This window comes from Hyaena hyaena, unplaced genomic scaffold (genome assembly GCF_003009895.1).
Source record: "Hyaena hyaena isolate Hyena2069 unplaced genomic scaffold, ASM300989v1 scaffold_21, whole genome shotgun sequence".
Taxonomy (NCBI): domain Eukaryota; kingdom Metazoa; phylum Chordata; class Mammalia; order Carnivora; family Hyaenidae; genus Hyaena; species Hyaena hyaena.
In genome coordinates, this window is record NW_024080653.1 from 5,348,114 (window position 1) to 5,370,598 (window position 22,485).

The following is a 22,485-nucleotide window of genomic DNA, read 5'->3' on the forward strand; positions in this document are numbered from 1 at the left end:
CAGCGGTCTGAGGCGCACCCAGGGGCGCTGTGGCCGGAATGTGACCTCCCCGCTGCTGGAGCATCAGGCCTGGAGGCACCGGCTGGGCCAGGGGGCTGTGAGTCACGTGACCCAAGGACTGGGTGATGCGGAAAGGCGTGTGTGAAGGTGGGCACCTGGACCCCGAGAGAGAATGCCTCCTGGCGGTCATGTGACAACTCAGGACAGGCAGCGTGTCACCTCCAGGCTTGGCACCCCCATGCCTGTGCAGTGGAGCGGCCTCCAGGCAGCACCCTTCCCCCGCTGCCGCTCTCCTCCACTGGATGACACGCCGGAAGTCAGTGCCAAGGGACCGGGCAGGGAAGAGGGCCCCACATGAGGACAGCGATGTGCAGAGAAAAGTGAAGTCACATGACAGGAAGAGGACTTGGGCACAACCTGCGGACAGAAGCTCGGCGCGCAGGAAGGGGGCTCAGGGCCCTGAAAGACAAACAGGGAGTCTGACGGTCGCTTCAGGTGTTTTATTAGTTTCCCGGCGGGGCGGGAATCCAGGTAACGCTAACGCAAACCCACTGACGCACCCCTGCGAGCCCCAAGCGGAGCTGAGCGCGAGCACCAGGAGCAGACTGGTCAGAGGCGGTCGGGGCAGCCAGCTGCGTGCGCCTGGACAGGCGAGCACGCTGTCACCCCTTGCCTGGTGACAAGAGGGTGTGTCCACACAAAGGCAAGGAGGATGCGGGTGGGGCTGGGGGACCCTGCCCCGGGCAAGAAGAGGTGGCTGCATGCCCGTGGCCAAGGCCATGCCCCCCACACCCTCATGCTGAGCTCTGAGCCTGTCTTATTTGGACAATAAAATAAAGTGCGTTACTGAACAAAGAGTGACTAGGAACCAGAAGCAGAGAAATTCCAACGCTTTTCCTTCAGCTAAGAGACGGAAGGAACCGTGTTCCGCGTCTGCCAGAACACCAGAGTGAGGAGACTTGGCTGAAGGGAGACGGAAAGGAGCAGGTGGGTGAAGGCGGCACCAGGAGAGCCGGTGGGGGGGCCGCAGGGGGACACACAGGCTGAGCACGGGGTCCTCCGCAGCCTCACACTGGATCACAGGGGCCTGACGACATGGGGCCACGCTGGCGGGGACTCTGCTTCAGGCGGGCCGCTCTGCACCTCTCCTGCCACGCGCATCCTGCCCCCAACTGATGGCCCTGCTGAGGCCAGACCCACCCGACTGACCCCTGGCCTGGAGAGCAGACAAGTCTTGTGTGCCCCACACCAGGTGGACTTCGAGGTGCCAGGCACAGCCCTCACCACAAAAGAAGCCAACACGCAGAGAACAGGTAAGGGAAGGTCACACAGGCCCGCCTCCCACCCCAGGGCAGAGACGTGAAGCTCTCAGCACAGTCCGTGTCTAGGCCGGCCTCTCACGTGGGCGTCATGCAGCTAAGAGACGTGGCCCTCGTTAAGGCAAAGAGGCATCGGGGTACCGCGCACAAGTCCCCAGGGACCCCAGAGCACATGCAAGGTCTGCCCTCCTCGACCCCTGTCCGGGGACCCCCATGGCAGTCTCAGCGCTCTTGCTACAGGCCAAGCCCCTACTCTCCCACTGCAGGCGGCCGGGGGCGGGCAGGGCAGCAGGAGGAAACGGCGTCCAGGGCAAAGGGGCCAGAGCTTCTGGTCCCGGACGGCCCAGCTCGCCCCACGCAGGCCTGGCCCGAGGCCTCCGCGGTGGGGGTGATGGCTGGCAGGAGCCACCGCCGCCCTCCTGCTGGGCCACCGAGTCTGCAGCTGTGGCGGCAGGAAAGTCTCAGGCACTGAGGTTTACTTCCAAGAACCGACTGTGGGTCTCTGTCCACCCTCGCCCACCCTGTGCCCACTCGGTGCCCACTCCCAGGGACTCAGCACGGGAGGGCAGGAAGTGGAAACTAGTCTCTCTCACTCCCCTTTTACGTTGTTTTTATCTTAAAAAGAAATAAATAAAAATCTTCTGGGCAGAAATTACTGATAACTGTTATTACAACCAACGCAGACTTTAAAAATCCCACCTGGATGTCTGGTGAGAGCACGAAGGGTGGGCAGCAAACCAGGCCGCGGATCAAGCAGACAGCAGGCCGGTGACCCCGGTGCCGCTCACGTCTCCGCCAGACAACAGCTACTGGCAGGGGGCGAAGCGGCCTCCCGGGCAGGGTCTGCCCGGAGCAACAGGTACGACGGCCGCCAAACACTCCCACCGGAGCCACGGGAGGGGCAAGAACAAAAAGCATCGAAAGGGAGGGGAAGAGAAAGCTGGATGGCGGCAGTGCGGCCTCCGCGCCCCTCCCAGCCCCAGGCAACGATGCCGAGGCGCCCAGGGCCTTCCACCGCCTTGGAGGCCGGTGCGGGGTGCCCGGGGGATCACCGAGCCGCTCCGCGAGGAGGCTGCTGTCAGCCCGCAGAGCACCAGGCTGGCTCTCCCTGCGCGGAAGCCTGGTGCTGAGAAGCCCCTTGAGGGCTGCCCAGCGCGGGGCGACGGTTGCAATGATCCCGGCTTCAGAGAGGGCTGCGGGGGGCTGAGTCCTGCCAGCAGGGCCGGGGGCCTAGGTCCTAGGGAGGCTGCACATCTCGCAGTGGCCGGTGCCCGGCTGGTTCATGAAGGTGCAGTGCTGACAGGCCCACATGGCGGCGGCGGCGGCGTGCGTGGAGCCGCCCACGGCCCCGTACTCGTGCAGGCCTGGAAGCTGCACTCCGACTGTGCCTGGGGGGGGGGTGGAGAAGGGCATGTTCATCGGCTGTGGGTGGGGCAAGGGGAGGACGCCCCACCGGCCCGAGCGCTCTCTTGTGCTGTCCCCGGAGCAGACGGGGGCTCTCAAAGAAACCACTACAGGCAGGGACGGCCAGGGAGCCCGGACTGCCTGCCCGCACACAGAGCCGACACTGTTGTCCGCAGAACCCGGAGCCGTGCCCCCCGACCGCTCTACCCCACCGCCACCCTCCTTCCTACTGCCGCGTGTGGGTCCTTTGTGAGAACAGCGGTGTTGGCTGCCCACCTCCCCCCGATGGACCTCTGGGTCGTTGACGCTTTAGGGCCATTATACACAGAGCTGCCATCAATATGCTCGCACACGCCTCTGCGTGGACCTGTGTTTTCCCGTCTCAGGTGAAAACCTAGGAGCAGGCCCGTTGGATCCCAGAGGAAGGGACCATCTACAAAACACGGCTAGACGGCCTTCCGGTGCTCACCAGTGTGGGCGAGCTGGTGAGCACGGAACATCGCCAGTCTTTCATCTCGGCCGCTCTGCTCGATGGCTAACACGCTCTCGGTTACCGCACTCTGCGTGTCCCCGATGACTAATGATGGTGACCACTGCTATTACTGCCTTTTTGGTGACATGTCTCACAGTTTTTTGTTTTTAATTCAAGTATGGTTGACACACAACTTTCTATTAGTGTGAGTGCCCACATGGGGCCCCCGTTACCCGACTGCCCCCTGTGCTGTGCTGGTCCACCATGCGCGGTCTGCCCCGGCCTTCCCGGGCTGACGCGAGCGTGCTGGGGTATTAAAGCCATGGCCATCGACGTTTCTGTGTGAAGGATTCAAACAGCAGTTGGGGCACCAGGGTGGCTCAGTCGGTTGGGCGTCCGACTTCGGCTCAGGTCATGATCTCACGGTTCGTGGGCTCAAGCCCCACGTTGGACTCTGTGCTGACAGCTCAGAGCCTGGAGCTGCTTTCAGATTCTACATCTCCCTCTCTCTCTGCCCCTCCCCTGTTCACACTGTTTCTCTCTCTCTCTCTCAGAAATAAATAAAAGTTAAAAAAAAAAAAAACACAACAACAAATAGCAGTGCCGGCATGGGGGCCATGGGTGCCGGAGACTTACACCAGGGGCTGAGCGCCGCCCGCTGGCACCACACCACTACCCTCCTGGGGACACGAGCCCGCGGGCCTTCATTTTAGGGAATTTGGTGGAACATCTTGTCCTCTGCCCTAGACGGTCTGCAGTGTCCAGAACGCCGGGGCAGGAGTACAAGGGGTGCAGCCGGCTGCATGACTGGTCTGTCAGAGTCGTATAGAAAGAAAACCTGACGAGTAAGGCAGCACGACTAGACCCTTCGGACCCCCAAGCCCCCAGAGATCTTAGCATCAAGAGGGAACAAGAGGAACTCTCCACCCGGCCTCCCTCAAAGCTGAGATCCCTCTGAGGTTTTTCTTGACTAATTTTGCCTCTAATATCTACCCCCTACATTGAAAAAAAGGTAGGAACACCTTTTACACGTATTTGCCAAGCTGTCCCCAGAAAGCATCACGGGGTCTTTCAAAGCCACGGGGCAAAGGGCTGCACTGCGGCTGCCACTCTGAGCGCCTGGCCGGACGAGTCAGCTGCGCCGCAGGCAGAGGGCTCTCCCTGGGCAGCGCGCCGGCTCGGGCTCCGAGACACAGACCCCCACATTCTCTTCTGTGTGTTTCCCTCTTTATCCATCAAGAGAGGCCAGAGGAGCAGCAGAAAGAAGGGAGAAAGAAAAGCCCGAGCCCAGAGGTTTCCGGCCTTTCAGCACTTACGTGAATGTAAGGTTTCTGCTGATCTAAAATGAGGGCTTTTGAATTGCTCCTAGGACTGCTCCTGGCACAGCCTGTGCACGTGTGGGTGCGTGCAGAGCCGAACCCCACGACCTGGATGGCCTCCCGGCACGCACGGCACAGCAGCAAGAACGTCTGTGCTTGCGGGACTGCCCACGACACCTGTCAGAGCGCCCTGGGCCCGGCTCCTGGGAGGTGAGCAGCTCTGCTGACTATGCGTCGGGCTGCCTGCGGCCTGGTGCCGGGAGTGCGAGGGCAAGGCCCTGGGGACTGAGGGACGGGAGGACACTTACTGCAGAGCTGCTCGATGGTGGCCCACTGTTCAGACTTCTTCCACGTCTGCGCAAGCTCCTCGTTTCTGGTCCTCACGGCCTCTAGCAACAGGCTGATGCTGTCCTGCAAGAACCCGAAACTGAAGGCTCCAACCTGCTCTGCCTGCGGAGGGGGCACCCCGCTTAGTAAGCCCCTTCTCCTTAACTTGATGTTGCGAAACACCGGGACACACTTCAGAGGGTGTAACAAACCTCACGGCTGTCACTAGGAAACATAATGCCACACACCTAGGTCTACACATACAAGTGCTACATTTTAGAGCTAAAACTTAAGTTCTTCCCAAATAGCACTACCGTGCCGCTCGGTCATAAGCCGGCCAGCAGGCCCAGCTGCCAGGACCCTGAAGCTCACGCTCCTTACCCTGAGGGCTCGGGGGCACAGACAGGCGCCCGTGGTCGTGGGGTCCACCCTCCACCCTCATGCTCTCCCTGGAGGCTCTCTACTTTCTCAACCATGTCTGTAAAAATGCTCTCTAGATCCTAGGCCTCCAGAGTCAAAGTGCAGAGAACTAAAATAGTTTATACAATGAGAATCTATTAAAAAGCTTTGGGGGAGGGGTCCTCAGGGGCTCCCCAGAAAAATGTTTTCCAACAGGGGACTGCCAAACAGTACACGTCTGCTGGCGAGGAGGCCCTGGTGAAGAGCCCAGGCTCTCGCCATCTGTCCAACTGGACAGACAGCGGGGCTGGGCCTGGGGCTAAGGGGCTCCTCTCTGGCCTTTAACAAGGCAGGTAAAGCCAACAGGCAGTCTCAGGGTGCCTGATATTAAGTATCATAAGTGGGCAGTTTGGGGACAAAATACAGACCCAAGACAAACTCATCAGACACAAGAAGGGCTACAGGCCACCTGATGTGGGAGAACAGTGGGGAGGGAGGGGCTGCTCCACTCTACTCTGTCACCTGCAGGGAACGTACTGAGTCAGTGCCTCAGAAAGAATTCGTTCCCCTCCCTCTGGTGTTTCCTTGGGTCTCCGACAGAAAAAAGGCACAAAGTAGGTAAGGGCCTCCTGGCTGGACCCACTGACCACCGCCCACTGCCCCCTTCCCACACGCTGCTCAGACAGCAGCCAGTGCCCGTGACTCACGCCCTCTTCTGCCCAACAGCGTGCCTTAACAATGCCAACTATGCAGCTGTGCACTCAGGGTCTGGACGCTGGCCAACCTTCTGGCCTTGGCGATAAAACCAACGTTGATTTGGGAGGAGAGAAATCAGTAAGAAGCAGAGGCTACGATCCTGAAACTGTTACAATTAAAGAAATTCTGTAAATCATTGATCTCTAATGCTCCATGCTGGAGGACACAGAGCTCAAGGCCGCCTGCCGCCTGCGGGGTTGTAGCAAGGGACGCTGTCCTCCAGCACATGCGGCAGCTTCAGTGCCAATGCTTACTGTCCAAAATCCGTCCTCCTACCAGCAAGCCCCTTAGGAGAAGCCACTGCCCACAGGACATGAGGGGGACTGTGCCCGGCTTCACGCTCTGGCTCGAGAGGAAAGGCAGCGTCTCTTTAGAGCCGAACCCCACGTGGAGACCAGAGAAGCCAAGTGCTCAGTGGGCACACGCACTCGGGCCCGTACCTGCAGAGGCATGACCTCATTGGTGACCAGAAACAGCAGGAGATGGAAATCCGAGATGGTGTCCAGGAACACTGAGGAGGTATTCTGGGACAGATAGGTGGCCAAACTGTGGAAGTCCTAGCGTGGTGACATAAAAGGACACTGTGAACCGGAGCGTGTCGTGGCCACCCCAGGCCCAGAGAGCCGTCCATCCCCGCCTGGGACACAGCCGAATGCAGAGTGTGGACACACACCTCCCCCGTCTCGTTCTATAGCCACCAACAGGGACCCAGGCCACAGGGACACACGTGACACACTGAGGGATGTGTAATAAGAGCAGGTTTATACAGCTGACCCAGCTGGGAGACAGATTTAGAAAAAGACAGCTCCAGGCGGAGTGGGCTGTGGGAAGGGCCCAGCGTGGGGCGAGAAGGCCAGTGTGTGCTCGCCATGCAGCCGCACCGTGGACTCGGGGGAAGAGTAACCATGTGTGCGTGCTGAGGGATTACGTGACGCTACACCTTCAGCAAAACTAAACACAGGAGGCTTAAGACAGTCACCCACGAAGTGGCTCTGCACCTCTACAAGCACCCTGGGCCCCCACACAGACAGATGTGCCTAGGAACAAGCGTGTGTCCCCGACCAGCCGTGTGGCAGCACGAGGCAGCCTTAGCAATTCTGCACGGCCTCCCCTGCGCCGTGGAGCAGGGGTCACTGTGCAGGACGTGCTGGAAAGCCCCAGTGGCCGGGGCCACCAGAGGCCCACACGGTTTGGACGGTGCGTGAGAAACGCAGCAGGGTGACAAGGGCAGGAAGCCAGAGCAAAGAGACATCTCCACAAAGAGATGATGCTGGTCAACAAACAAATGGTACAAAAGTTGTTGGGAGAGGACACAGTGATGAATAAATCTGGGAGAAGAACAGAAGTCAGCAACCATGGCTCTTTTGGCAGATGCACAGGCCTGGGGCCTGGCGAGAATTTGCCTTTGTGGGGATTCGTCAACCCTGCCCTGGAGACGGTGGCGTGGTGATCCAGTGTCTCGGAAAAAGTCCTAGCTGGGTTTTGCCATAAGAATCAATCAAGGGAGTATACAAGCTTGGTACTTTCTGGAAAAACAACACTGACACCAGATAAACAAGCAGTAGTTACTTTAAATTACGTTTCTAAAGACAAACAGCTTACCTGTGTCTCACCCAGCACGTCCCGGTTCTCAATAGGAAATGGATTTTGCGAAATAGAAAAAGTATAAACTGGATCCTTGGGGAAAGTTGTTGTGATCTAGTGAAAAAAACACAAGCCCATGATCACTTGTGCTGCAAACAGCGGTGAGGGCGGTCCTCAGTGCTCCAAGCAGCCCTGAGCACACCCTCCCCCGAGCTCCAAGTCACTCAAAGCAGTGGAGAGGTCCGACTGCTCCACGCTGGATGCGGTGGCTAACCATTAACAACACCCCTAAGTGAAACCTCTGACACTCAGCGCTCTGGGAAGCAAACCAAATAATCATTTTTGACCATTTTTAGGACTGTGCCATTTGTGGGCACTTTCTGTATGCTGGCCGGCGGAGGAACCAGAGGGCGAGCTGTGGAAGCACACGGCCGAGGCCGGGAGAACTCTCCGCGCAGTGCCCTCCAGAGGCCGCGGCACCGCTGCGCCGAGCTAGGGCGCGTCGGGGCAGCCAGGGCGCCGCCGCTCAGCTCTGAGACCTGGTGCACAGCGCTCCCGCTCTCCCACCAGCCGGGCTGGAGTCACGAGGGGAACCAGACACGCTTTACTAATGACAGAGAGCACTTTAAATCTAGCACGTAATCGATAGAAACTCCAGGATGGTGGTAAATGCGCAATAATCAATACAAATACAGTCCTCACTCCCCCAGCAGATGCCACCCCCCCCCCCCCCCCCCCCCCCCCCGCGCCCCAGTGCCAGGCGTCAACCACATTTTGGTTGACGCAGCTTCTCCCCTGCAACCTGACACCAGCAGCAGCGGATTACACCTTGTCCAGATTTAGAGTAGCTATTCTGGTTCCTTCTAAACTATATCTAGAGAATGGAAGTGTTGTTGTGGTCTGTTTTCTGCAAAGGCAACGGCTGTGTGGGGCTAGCCCAGGCTGTGCTGGGACTGGGCCAGCAGCAACATCTGAGGCCAGAGCCCTGATGGTCTTAAAGATTTTATTTAAAAATTTTTTTTTAAAGTTTATGCATTTATTTTGGGAAAGAAAGAGAGAGCCAGACAGAGACAGAGAGCAACCAGGGGAGAGGCAAAGAAATGAGAGAGAGAGAGAGAGAGAGAGAGACTCTCCCAAGTAAGCTCCACTCCTCATTGAGCCCAATGTGGGGCTCCATCTCACAACCATGAGACCGTGACCTGAGCCAAAATCCAGAGTCGGATGTTCAACTGAGTGAGTCACCCACATGCCCCGACTGAAGATTTTATTTATTTTTAAGTGTTTATTTTTGAGAGAGAGAACGCATGCACACAAGCAGGGGAGGAGCAGAGAGAGAGAGGGACAAAGGATCTGAAGCTGGCTCTGCGCTGACGGCAGCGAGCCCGATGCAGGGCTCGAACTCACAAACCTTGAGATCGTGACCTGAAGCCAAAACTGGACGCTTAACCGACTGAGCCACCCAGATGTCCCATTTAAAGATGTTATTTTCATGTAATCTCAGCACCCAACGTGAGGCTTAAACCCCCAATCCTGAGATCAAGAGCCACGCACTGTACTGACTGAGCCAGGTTGGCGCCTGGCCCACTCATCTTTTATTGATGAGGCCAAGCAGCTGTGTGGACTCCAGCCCCAGTGCCACGTACTGGCTGCGTGGCCTCTGTCAGCTGCAGACAGATGCTAGGCCTTACTCTGTTCCTCTGCAAGACAGACAGCCCTGAGTGCCTACACTCACCAAGGTTCAGACATGCAAGCCTGAATTATTAGTCTCAGCTTCTGTCCACGCCGCAGAGACCAAGGGGTGTGGATGGCGCAGTGCATCCCCTGGGGGAAGGGAGAGACAGTGGGGGGTGGGCAAAGCAGCACACCTACCAGGCCACAGATGTGGAGTTGAGAGAGGTCTTTGTTAGACTCCTAACCTCCCCTAGAGTGTGACCGAACTGAGTCCCCTAGGCAGTTTGTGAGCGCCCCTGACACCCGGGGAGGGCTGCAGGGTGTCCCTCATCTCGTCCCCACCCCCGGTAGTGCCCGCTGCCCCGGCAGCTCCAGGTCCTCTAGCCAACGCCCAGACACCTGCCCAGCACATCCACGGCAGTTTGGGTAGCAAGACCCAACCCTCCACTTTTGTGACAAAGAGGCCTGGTCATGGGGTTTGAGGACATCAGACAATGCCGGTCAGGCTGTGGGACTGGAAACCGACAAGGAGCTCAGCCCTCCGGTCTGGACACCTGCTCCCACCTCCCCCGACAAGATCAGGGGGCTCAGGTATCCTGGGGTGCAATGTTCCCTCACACAAGCTGACACAGCACACTAAGCAAGAACTCGGTTCTTTTCTAAAAGGAAAGGGATGGGGAGGCTGTGGGGAGAGGAGACCTCAGAAAGCTGGCTTTAAATCACGCCGACTCTTCCTAAGTGTATGTTCCATCAATCTGTTTTCATCTTAATTACACCCTAGGTAGTCTAACAAACAGATGCCTTTATGGCCTAGGTAATAAATATGTTCTCAGGAGCTGTCAATTGGAATGGAGCACCGACCACGGGCTTGGCTCATGGGGACTTGCTGCTCCAAACGCAGTGGTATTTTACAGCCTGAATCACATGCCCTTCCTGAGTCCAAACAGCCCAAAGAGATCCCGAGATCCCGGCAGGAAGCAGTTAGGAAATGAGCCCCTGCCCAACCCCTTGGGACAGAGCCGATGGCCACAGATGACTCGGGCACCGGAGCCCTCTGCAGCCGAGGGCCGGGGCCGCACCTCCAGCAAGGAGTGGAGGCTAGGACGGTGCTGGGGTGCGCGGTGGGAGGAGCCCGCTGCCTTCTTGGCTCCGGGAGCTCCACCCAGGAGAGCACAGCTGCTTCAGTGGAGGACCGTTACGGCTGTCCCGCCCCCCGGGGACTGAGCCCACGGTGGGCCCTGCAGTGGCAGCGGCGCTGTGCCCGGGGCAGCACCACACACACTGGCACAGAGCCCGCCAGGCTGGCTCCTCTCCAGAGGCTGCCTGGCCTGGTCGCTGGTCCAGTGCTGCATTTTCGTCAGGAAGAGGGCAAACCCTAAGTTGTTTTTAAGGAATTAAAAAAACCAACTAGAAGAAAAAAACCCTTAAAGTCCCCAGCCTTTCAGGGATGACAGGAGCTCAGGGATTCATACGCTTTCTGGGTGCCTGTCCTGGGGCCAGGCCGAAGGGCAAGTGTCCATGCCGCCCGCAGCCCCCACCCAGCAGCCCAGGCAGGGGCGATGCACACTTACGTCTATGATCAGATACTCCACGGGCAGGGGCCGGGCCAGCTGGGTGATCTCATTGCCGAACTTGTCTATGTCCTGAAATAGGAAACAAACGCGAGAGGCGTGAGCAAAGGTTTGCTGACTGGTAACATGGCTGGCCTTTCACACGCCCGTCTTCCCTGGTCCATTATTATAATTCTTGTTGAGGCCTATGAACACCACAGAGGCAGAGTGTGCACATGTGTGCCGCGCGCGGTCTTCTGGGACGGTGGCCACACTGTGAAGGAGAGGCCATGTCTTGCTTAACAGGGCGGCTCCGCTGGAAGAGCATGTTCGAGCCCCCCAACCCCGCCCCGCACGACACGGGCCCAGGGCCCCCGCCGCCCCGCACGTCCACCTGCATCTCTCCATCCCGCACGAGGGCTCCCCAACCTCAGGTCTGAACGCTGGCTCCTAACGACCCTCCTCACACCTGAAATCCCGGCTTCGTCCGTGTACATTAATAAATATGTGCACAAATGAGCACACGCACACACAAATATGCAGACGTGGAAAACCCCCGCCACCAATCTGTCAAAGTCTAAACTTGTTCTGCTTTGTCAGATGCACAGAACATAAAGTTTAATTATGGGGAAAAACGGCCAGCATATGTTCATTAATCATAAAATGACAATTATATCTGATTTATGTCAAACATGCTGAGTTCAAACAGAGCTCTAGAAATAAATTCATAAGAACCAACACTTTTCATTAAAGATTCTGTGAGAGGGGGTCATGTTTTCTATCTAAATCATCACTTAACATCACATAAATCATTCTCTGAGTCATATATAAATTATATATCCATAACTTCCAATTATGAGGCCTTCCATAAAAGTTTACACTTCTCAAAGCTCTCAGAGCCGAAGGGAAGCCAAGCAGGTCCGCCGAGGCGCTGCCCCTGCAGGGCTCGCACGGCTACCCCCGCACACCTGCACCTGCCCGGGGACCGCAGAGTGGGCACCGTCTCCCCAACGCACGCGTCAGTCGTTCCTAAGTTGAGCCAAGTCTATCACTCTACTGGCAAGACCAGGGATCCCGTCTGCCCCAGATCCTTTTGCTTAGAAATAAAGTTTCTCGTCTGCAATATGTCTCTGTTGATCCGTGCTTTCCCTCCCTTTCTTCCAGTCACGACATAAGAGGGCAGCCAGCCAGAACCCGCCCCTCGGTTCTCCCAGGAAACAGTCCAAACAGATGTAACCAGCTAGCTATCCAGCGCTGCTAGCACCCATCAAAAGGCACAACCCCGGGAACAACAGACCACCTGGTCTGTTCCGCCTGCCTCTGAAGTCGGAATGACCTCCCGCTGCGCTGGGGAAGAGTCACTTGTCCTACCACGTGCAGGTGGCTGCCCCCGCTCGTCTGGGCTGCAGCCAGGCTGGGCCCCGCTCTCCAGGGCCCTCAAGCTTCACAGGGGCAGCAGAGTGGGTCCTGGGGCCCCAGAGGTGGCGGCTTCTCGATGGGGGAGATACGGCAGGAGGTAGGAATCAAATCCAATCAAACTAAATCACCATTTCCAGAACCTCCCTGCAACAACTCATCCATAATGGGCCTGTCTGGAATTCACCTTCGGGTCTAATTAAGCTCTAATATGCAGAGACGTTCCTCCAGCACCTGTTCACGTTCATCTTCCCCGCCAGCGAGTTTTCTTGTTAAATGCCCCTCTCTCTTTTTTCTGTGTCGTGCTATTCTCTTTCAAATTTAACTACCCAACTGTACCTTTCTGCTCCCCAAGAAAATAAAGGCGTTGCACCACCCTCTGTTCTCTGAGGCGGGGTGGGGGTGGGGGCCGGTAACCTCTCTCTCCCCCACATGCCTCTGCGGATGCTTCGCCAGCCAGCCCCCAGCCCCACACGGCATCTCAGAAGCAATCACGTCAGCAGATGTCAGGCTGGGAGAGGCGAGGCGCTCAGTTCCCAGGTCAGGAGCCAACAAAGCATCAGCAGTTTCGCGTCAGTGGGGAGCAGGCCTCCAGGAGAGGCCCGGCCACCTGTGACGGCCACGGGCGCAGACGGTGGCACCAGAGCTGTGGCGTCACCGCACCCCCGTCCCCGTGCCCGGCCAGAACAAGGGCAAACTCTAGCGAGCGCTGGCACCTCTTGCTCTGGAAAAGGGGGACGGACTCCTTAATGTACTGCTTTTCTTTTTATTTTAATTTTATTTTTTAAAGTTTACTTATTTTTGAGAGAAAGAGAGAGGAAGAGTGAGAGCACGAGGACAGGGGCAGAGAGGGAGGGAGAGAAGGGAGAGAGAATCCCGGGCAGGCTCTGTACTGTCAGCGCAGAGCCCGACGTGGGACCTGAACTCAAGAACCAAGAGACCACGACCTGAGCCGAAATTGAAAGTCAGACCCTTAACTGGCTGAGCCACCCAGGTGCCCCTTTATATTTTTATTTTTTTAAGTTTACTTATGTCTTGCTTTTCTCTTTAAAGAACTGGCAGGAAGGATAACAAGTGACACTGGCAGCTTGATCTGAGACGTCACAGGATAGAGCAAAAAAAAAAAACAAACAAACAAAAAACAAAATCAAAGTTCTCAGAACAAAATTTCTCAAAGAATCGCTGTCTAGGAAACAGCCTTGCCGACAAGCACCTGCAGAGTGTCTGTTAGGTACAAACAGAACTGGGAGCTGACACATATTAGGTGCTGGCTAGACACCACGTGCAAACAACCGCTTGGTCCCCAATGCACTATGAGGATGTGAGGGCTACCAAGGCGAGTTAACCTGCCCAAGACCTAACGGTGGAAGGGGTGGAGGGGGGCAGAGATTGTCCACATGAACCCAGGATCTCTGCATCAGAACTTGGCCATTTCTGCTCAACCATGTGCTGGTGCCATGGGGTCACACACTCCAATCGGCTCCTCCCCTGTGGGGACCTTGTGGCCACAGACCCCAGTCCCGACAGCAGACTCAAATGAAAACCTGGCCTGGAGATTTCAGACACCACGAAATCCCTTTTCCTAGACTGGACAGTATGCTAATATGCTGTTCAGAATCTCTTCTCTTATAGGCAATTTCTTAATTGCTAAGTTTTCCTGAATAACGCTTGTAGCAAACATAATCTCCTGTAATTAAAACATTTTGGAGGGGCGCCTGGGCGGCTCAGTCAGTTGGGTGTCTGACTTTGGCTCAGGTAATGATCTCATGGTTCAGGAGTTCGAGCCCTGCATCGGGCTCTGTGCCGACAGCTTAGACCCTGGATCCTGCTTTGGATTCTGTATCTCCTTGTCTCTCTCTGCCCCTTCTCCACTTGTGCTCACTCTCTCTCTCAGAAAAAAATAAATAAATAAAAATAAAAACAAAAACAAATTTGTTTTAAAAAAAAGCTAAATGAGGGGCATCTGGGTGGCTTGGCTGGTTAAGCATCTAACTCTTGATCTTGGCTTAGGTCATGATCTCATGGTTCATGACATCGAGCCCTAAGTTGGGCTCTGCGCTGACAGCACAGAACCTGCTTGGGATTCTCTCTCTCTCTCTGCCCCCTCACTGCTCATTCTCTAAACAAACAAACAAACAACAATAATTTTAAAAAAGCTAAATGAGTGCAGGGTCCTACCCTGACACACACATAAATGTATCACAGAACTACAATAAATAAGTAAATAAATAATGGATAAATGGATCGTGGATCTCAATGTAAAATTAATAAAATCACCAACAGAAAACATAAGTAAATATATAGATTTGGGATAAAGAATTATTTCCTAAATACAATGAAATGGACAGAAATTATAATGAAAAAGACTGAACAAAAGCGATTTCAGCCTCTCTGATGACACCTGTACAATGGGAGCCTGGCACGGGCACGCAGCATGTGATGGGTTAATACACACAGACCTGCAGGCCTGATGCAGAAAGCATGAGGCAATTCGCCAAGGAAACAGGAGACACTGTCTCAGGATGAAGGAGTGTGGAGCGGGGCCCCAACAGCACAGCCCGGCGGGCATGGCCAAGGGCGGGGGTCCACAGCCCAGCTGGCAGGTGTGGACGGCGCCGCCTTCTCCGGGACTTGGGAGAAGGCATAACCACTGAAACACACTTCTCCTCCGACAAATAGCGCCAGTGCAGAGCGTGCAGGAGTGAGGTGGGGACGGCCCAGAGAGCACTCCTGGGTAAGCGCCAGGCACCGGGACGGCCCCAACGATGGCGAACACAGAAAGGGGCTCCCTGGGCCCCGAGAGCCCCCACAGCAGCTCCCTGGAGGAGCGCTGCCCCCTGTCTGCCTCCATGCTCTCCTGCCCCTCTCCCCCCTTCGAGGGCCTCCAGTGCAGAGAACGCCAAAGGTGGCTCGCTTGCCTTCCCGGCTGTCCAGCCACGCCACACCTCGAACACAAACACTGGCCCCGCGCTCACGGTGCTACTCACTGAAGTTCATGACTCCCGTGGCTTTGCACCCACCCAGCCAGAGGCCCGGCTCCAGCCCTGCTTCCTCCTGCAGTCCCAGAGGCCCTAGGGCCCTGGCTCTGGCACCCCCTCTCCACACCCAAAGGCCACAGCCGGGGGACACACGACCCCTGCATGACAGCGCCAGCCTCCTATTTGGGCTCCCCAGCTCTGTGCCTGCGATGACCTTCTCAACCACGCCTCCTCCCTCTCGCAGCTCGGCTCGGCAGCCAGCGGGGGGTGTGTGTGTGTGGGGGTGCTCGTGGTGCCTGCTGCAAAACCCACCTGCCTCCACCTGCCACCCAGAGAGCACGTCCCAGAACCATTGTCCATCTCTGTCCGTCTTCCCACCACCCACGTCACCATCTCAAGCACACTCCACCTACCACAGAGCCTCGGCCCCCAGGGGCACTGGGCCCTGGGGACGTGTGGCCCCTAGATGGGCCCCTCCCCACCTGGCTAACTCTCACTCTCTTCGGGTTCTGGAGCGCCCTGCCACGGCCACACTGGGACACCCCCCACAGTCACCCACAGACCGCCTGGGAAGAGGGCACCAGTGCGACCTGCTGATGACACACTGTGGTCCCAGGACCCAGGTGACACATGGCAGAGAGTCTAGGTCTGGCCAGAGAAGAGACTGCAGATCCCCTGGAGATGTCGTCACAAACTCTCCTGCATATGCATGCACAGCGGGTGCTGGGAGCCTACTTCCCTGTTATCTAGAACTTCGGATTTTCCACAGGCACGCATTTGAATTCGTATTAGTAAAGTGTCCTGTACATTAACTTAGACACAGACTCGCACCCCTGACTCACAGGCCACTTGGAGCTGCAGTACCGCCTCCGAGGTCCCGCTGCCTAGATGCCCGCTCACTTGCAAACTTCTAGCAGCTCCACCTACTCGCGGCCTTGCTCTCGGCTGATGACTGGCCTCTCCTGTGCAAACTGGTCCCCCAAGACTCCCGGCCCCAGCCCTCCAGCAGCAGCCCGCCAGCTCGGGAGCTCGGGGTCCACGTCTGTCCCCAGCCGGCACCATCCTGTTTCTGAATCGGTGGAGCCCACGCCCCCCACACCACATTCTCCCCCGTGCCGCCTTCTCAAGGACCCCACTCGTGATGTCCTCTGTTGCCCGCCAGTCACCCCTTCCCACAGGACACACATGCGGGGTATTTCTCTCACAAAAAACCTGAACAAGAAAGTGTCTTGACCCCACTTCCCACACCAGTACCGGCCGCTGCCCTGTCTGCCTTCCCAGAAGGCTTGGCTGCTCCCTGGTCTCTTCTCTGAACCGAGTGTATGAGCCACATTCTCCAGGCTTCCTGCTCGAGGCCCTGACGGCCATGTGGTGCCAACGGCGCCCCCAGTCTGGATGAACTGGCACCTCCTGACGAGGACCCTCTCTCTGCCTGGCTCCCGGGTGCTGCCTCGCGCCCTGCGAGTGCATGCTCCGGCCCTGCTGCAGCCCTCCTGTCCGTGCTGGGGGCCCAGGCCCCAGCTGGTCCTGGATGCTCATCTCCACCCCTGCTCCCTCATAATTTCATCCAGGCAACAGCCCCAAACACCATCCCTGCAGATCCACCCCAAGGGAAATGTCACTGTCCCAGGCCGCACCCTCACCTACTCAGGGCCGGGGTGACGAGGGAGGCACCAGCATCCTGTCCAAAGCCACACCAACATGCACCAGCACCCCCAACGACATCCGGGAGCAACTGAAGCAGGTGTCAGTTGTGACATACATTGGTTTAGCCACACATTCAATATCGTACTCCCTTAACTTTATAATCACCATTTAAAAGCCTGAAGGGGCGCCTGGGGGGCTCAGTTGGTTAAGCATATGACTCTTGATTTCAGCTCAGGTCACCATCTCAGGGTTCCTAGGATTGAGCCCTGCGTTGAGCTCTGTACTGACAGTGTGGAGGCTGCTTGGGATTCTCTTCCTCTCGCTCTCTGCTTCCCCTGCTCACACTTGTGTGCTCTCAAAATAAATAAAGTTAAAAAAAAATGCTCTAAAATAAAAGAAATGAAAAGGAAATATGATAGATGTAAACAGTGGTTGGGGCACCTGGGTGGCTCAGTCGGTTAAGCATCCAATTTCAGCTCAGGTCATGATCACACGGTTTCTGGGTTCGAGCCCCACGTCGGGCTCTGTGCTGACAGCTCAGAGCCTGGAGCCTGCTTCGGATTCTGTGTCTCCCTCTCTCTCTGACCCTCCCCTGCTCACAATGTCTGTCTGTCTCTCCCTCTCCCTCTCTCTCTCAGAAATAAATAAAAAACATTAAAAAAAAAAAAAACAGTGGTTATCATTGAACTTGCCTTCCCGGTGTCTTTTTGTAGGGGCTGCGTGTGTGAGCATGAACATGTAAAACTCTTGCTTTAAATTACAAGAGAAACACACACATAGGGTCAACGCAGCACAGAAGACGGAAGACGCAGTCCCCTTCGCCGTGAGCGCCCCCCTGGAAGAGAACGCACGTCAAGCAGGGACCCCTTCAGGAAAAGCACACAAACGACGGTTTGTCCCGGTCCTTCCTTCTCCAGGGTCCTGGTCTGGGTTCACCCCTCCCCACCCCCAGCCATTCTTTTCTGGCTGCACAGAACGTGCCAGGACGTATAGATGGGAGCTGTGGGCCAACCGCCACCCTCCCAAAGGACTGCCAAGCCCCCCAGCACCGCCCTCCGTATAAACACACATTTGATGTGTGCAGAAACGCCTACCCACGTATCTTCATGCTGCACGTACAAGTTCGTGCTTAATTTTACATTATGAGTTTTAGTCCAGATTTTTTTTTTAAGAGACAGCGAGAATGAGTGCCAGCAGGGGAAGCAGGGGAGACGGGAAGAGGGGGAGAGAGAATCTCGAGCAGGCTCCATGCTCAGCACAGAGCCTGGCGTGGGGTTCAGTCCCACCACCTGAGCCCAAATCCAGAGTCGGACACTCGACTGAGACACCCAGGCGCCCCATCCCAGATTTTTAAATAATTTTCAAGCACATGCCTTTAGGGGTCACATAGTATTTTACCCAGAAGACATATTCTAATTGAACTCCCTGTTATTGAACTGGTGGGCTGCTTCCCAATTTTGTTACCACACACAACAACGTAATGAGTAGCCTTAGACGCGCAGCGGTGCGTGTTCCGTCTGCAAGCCCGCAGCCTACAGCCCACGGCCCACAGGAGGATCAAGAGGAATACTTCAGTGTCTGCCTGCAGAGGTCTCTGCTCAGATGTTTTCCTAGAACACAGGAGAAACCAATGTCTCAAACCCTGCCAGTCTGTAAAACACCGCGGGAAACACTGCTAGCCTGCCCTCACCTACAGGTGAGGGAGTGATCCAGGGAAACCACGGCAGGACTCAAGAAATAAACACAGGTTCTGCCACAAAAGGGAGCTCGCTTCCTAAGTGCAAAACACTTACAAGACATGCAAGTAAAAAGCAAATCTCCAGATAAAGGGTATTATCAGAAAACCAGACTCACAGTTAATGATGAAATCCTGAAAGCGCTTCCTTCACGGTCACAAACAAGATTAATAATGCTGCTCCCTGGACCCTGTTCTGGAAGCACGAGGAGCCAAAATGAATAGGAAACGAGACACAATTGCCATTTCTGGACAATATGCTCCTGTGTGCAGAAAACCCACAAGAATATGTATATATTATACGGAAACCAATTTGACAATAAATTATTTGTAAAAAAAAAAAAAAAAAAAAGAATATGTATATAAATTCTAAGAACTTAGTAACCAAAGCAATGTACGTATTCAATGCAATCCCTATCAAAATAACACCAGCATTCTTCACAGAGCTAGAACAAATAATCCTAAAATGTGTATAGAACCTGAATAGCCAAAACAATTTTGAAAAAGAAAACCAAAGCTAGAGGCATCACACTCCTGGACTTCAAGACATATTACAAAGCTGTGATAATCGAGACAGCATGGTACTAGCACAAAAACAGACACTCCGATCAGTGGAACAGAAGAGAGAACCCAGAAATGAACCCATAAACGTATGGCCAACTGATCTTTGACAAAGCAGGAAAGAATATCCAATGGAAAAAAAGACAATCTCTTTAGCAAACGGTGCTGGGAAAACTGGACAGTGACATACAGAAAAATGAATCTGGACCACTTTCCTACACTATACACAAAAACAAACTCAAAATGGGTGAAAGACCTATATATAAGACAGGAAGCCATCAAAATCCTAGAGAAGAAAGCAGGCAAAAACCTCTTTGACCTCAGCCGCAGCAACTTCTTACTCAACACGCTCCAGAGGCAAGGGAAACAAGAACGAAAAAGAACTACTGGAACCTGATCAAAATAAAAAGCTTCTGCACAGCAAAGGAAACAATCAGCAAAACTAAAAGGCAAATGACAGAATGCAAGAAGATATTTGCAAATGACATATCAGATAAAGGGTTTAGTATCCCAAATCTATAAAGACCTTATCAAACTCAGAACGCCTGGATGGTGCAGTCTGTTAAGTGTCCAACTTTGCCTGTAGGTCGTGATCTCTCTGTTCCGGAGTTTGAGCCCCACACTGGGCTCTGTGCTGACAGCTTGGAGCCTGGAGCCTGTTTCAGATTCTGCGTCTCCCTCTCTGTCCCTTCCCCGCTTGTGCTCTGTCTCTCTCAAAAATAAATATTAAAAAAGAAAAAAAAAGACCTTATCAAACTCAACACCCAAAAAACAAAAATCCAGTGAAGAAATGGGCAAAAGACATGAACAGACACTTCTCCAAAGACATCCAGATGGTGAACAGACACATGAAAAAATGCTCAACATTACTCATCATCAGAGAAATACAAATCAAAACCACAGTGAGATACCCCCTCACACCTGTCAGAATGGCTAACATTAAAAACTCAGGCAACAACAGAAAAAGGCAAGGATGCAGAGAAAAAGGATCTCTATGGCACAGCTGGTGGAAATGCAAACTGGAGCAGCCACTCTGGAAAACAGTATGGAGGTTCTTCAAAAAATTAAAAATAGAACTACCCTACAACACAGAAATTGTACTACTAGCTATTTATCCAAGGGATACAGGTGTGCTGTTTTGAAGGGGCACATGCACCTCAATGTTTATAGCAGCGCTGTCGACAGTAGCCAAAGTATGGAAAGAGCCCAAATATCCATTGATGGATAAATGGATAAAGAAGATGTGGGTTATGTATACAACGGAGTATTACTCAGCAATCAAAAAGAATGAAATCTTGCCATCTGCAACTACATGGATGGACTAGAGGGTATTATGCTAAGTGAAATTAGAGAGAAACAAATACCATATGACTTCACTCATATGAGGAATTTATGATACAAAATGGATAAACGTAAGGAATGAAAGCAAAAATAATATAAAAACAGGGAGAGGGACAAAACATAAAAGACTCTTAATATAGAGAACAAACAGACGGTTATTAGAGGTGTTGTGGGAGTGGGGATGGGCTAAGTGGGTAACGGGCATTAAGGAATCTACTCCTGAAATCACTGTTGCACCATATGCTAACGAACATGGACGTAAATTAAACAATAAATAAAAAATAAAATAAAGTTGAGGAACTAGCAACACAGCAGTGCTGCCAAACACACATTTACCAATTTCAAACAACAGTTTGAAAACCTAATTTTCGGGGGGCGCCTGGGTGGCTTAGTCGGTTAAGCGTCCGACTTTCGCTTGGGTCATGATCTCGCGGTTCGTGGGTTCGAGCCCCGCGTCGGGCTCTGTGCTGACTGCCAGCTCAGAGCCTGGAGCCTGTTTCAGTCTGTGACTCCCTCTCTCTCTGACCCTCCCCTGCTCACGCTGTCTCTCTCTCTCTCCTAGAAATAAATAAAACATTAAAAAAAAAAATTTAAAAAAAAAGAAAACCTAATTTTCGGGGCACCTGGGTGGCTCAGTTGGTTGGGCGTCCGACTTCGACTCAGGTCATGACCTTACGGTTCATGGGTTTGAGTCTCATGTCGGGCTCTGTGCTGAGAGCTAGCTCAGAGCCTAGAGCCTGTTTCGGATTCTGTGCCTCCCTCTCTCTCAGACCCTCCCCTGCTCACGCCATCTCTCTCAGAAATGAATAAAACATTAAAAAAAAAAAAAAGAAAACCTAATTTTATTTTATTTTTGACCAATTATTGGCTAATGTAAGTGCTAAAAATGTAATTTTAAATGACACAGTTGGGCGAGGGTGCCTGGGTGGGTCAGTAGGTTAAGCGTTCAACCTCGGCTTAGGTCATGATCTCATGGTTCATGGGTTTAAGCCCCGCATCAAGTTCTGTGCTGATGGCTTGGAGTCTGGAGCTTGCTTCCGATTCTGTGTATTCCTCTCTCTCTACGCCTCCCCCACTCATACTCTCTGTCAAAAATAAACAAACATTAAGAACAAATTTTTTAGGGGCGCCTGGGTGGCTTAGTCGGTTAAGCGTCCGACTTTCGCTTAGGCCATGATCTCACGGTTCATGGGTTCGGGCCCCGCGTCAGGCTCTGTGCTGACTGCCAGCTCGGAGCCTGGAGCCTATTTCAGAGTCTGTGTCTCCCTCTCTCTCTCTGACCCTCCCCTGCTCAGCTGTCTCTCTCTCTCTCCTAGAAATAAAAATATTTAAAAAAAAATTTTTTTTTAAATAAAAAGACATGGGGCACCTGGGTGATTCAGTTGGTTGAGCATCCAACTCTTAATTTCACCTCAGGTCATGATCCCAGGATCCTGGGATCGAGCCCCACATCAGGCTCTGTGTGGAGCCTCCTTAGGATTCTCTCTTTCTCTCTCTCTCTCTCTCTCTCCTTTCTGCCCCTTTCTTCCTCTTGAGTGCCATGCACGCACTCGCTCTCAAAAGTGAAACAAAAAAACTTTTTTAAAAGATGCTATTTATAACATGCAGAAACTATGAAAGACCTAGGAACACACTAATAGGTCGGACAGGACCGCTGTGGAGACCGGCCTGACGCCCTGGGACACTGGAGACTGTGGAACAGGTACGCCCCCACGCAAAATCGCAGGCAGACTCAGCACAAAAAAAGGGGGTGATGAAATCCAAACAAGACTTGTTTGTTTTGGTGCAACTTGCAAGCCAATTCTGAATCTTCTATGGAAAAGTAAAGGGTCAAGAGCAGTCCGGGCTCCTGAAGAAAAGCGAGGTCAGGCCGTAACCAGCCAGTACGGACGACAGTTGCAGAGTCAGAGTGACGACAGCACCTGGTGTTGGTGCCGCTTAAGGAAAACTGGTCAACAGAGCAGGGCGGTACAGAGAAACACATCCGGGGCGGGGGGGGGGGGGGG

The 22,485-nt window shown here is 54.2% G+C and overlaps 1 protein-coding gene across 1 annotated transcript in view; it reads right to left on the reverse strand.

The window, feature by feature from the left end:
* Window positions 1-485: 485 nt before the first annotated feature.
* NPLOC4 (NPL4 homolog, ubiquitin recognition factor) overlaps window positions 486-22,485 on the reverse strand; it is a 62,098-nt gene continuing 40,098 nt past the window's right edge. The window contains exons 13-17 of the mRNA XM_039226391.1: window positions 10,823-10,894; window positions 7,599-7,694; window positions 6,437-6,553; window positions 4,823-4,925; window positions 486-2,707 (exon numbers count right to left, since the gene is read on the reverse strand). Of these exons, the coding sequence (XP_039082322.1) occupies window positions 2,550-2,707; window positions 4,823-4,925; window positions 6,437-6,553; window positions 7,599-7,694; window positions 10,823-10,894 (546 nt within the window). The 3' untranslated portion in view covers window positions 486-2,549. The remainder of the gene's footprint in view (window positions 2,708-4,822; window positions 4,926-6,436; window positions 6,554-7,598; window positions 7,695-10,822; window positions 10,895-22,485) is intronic.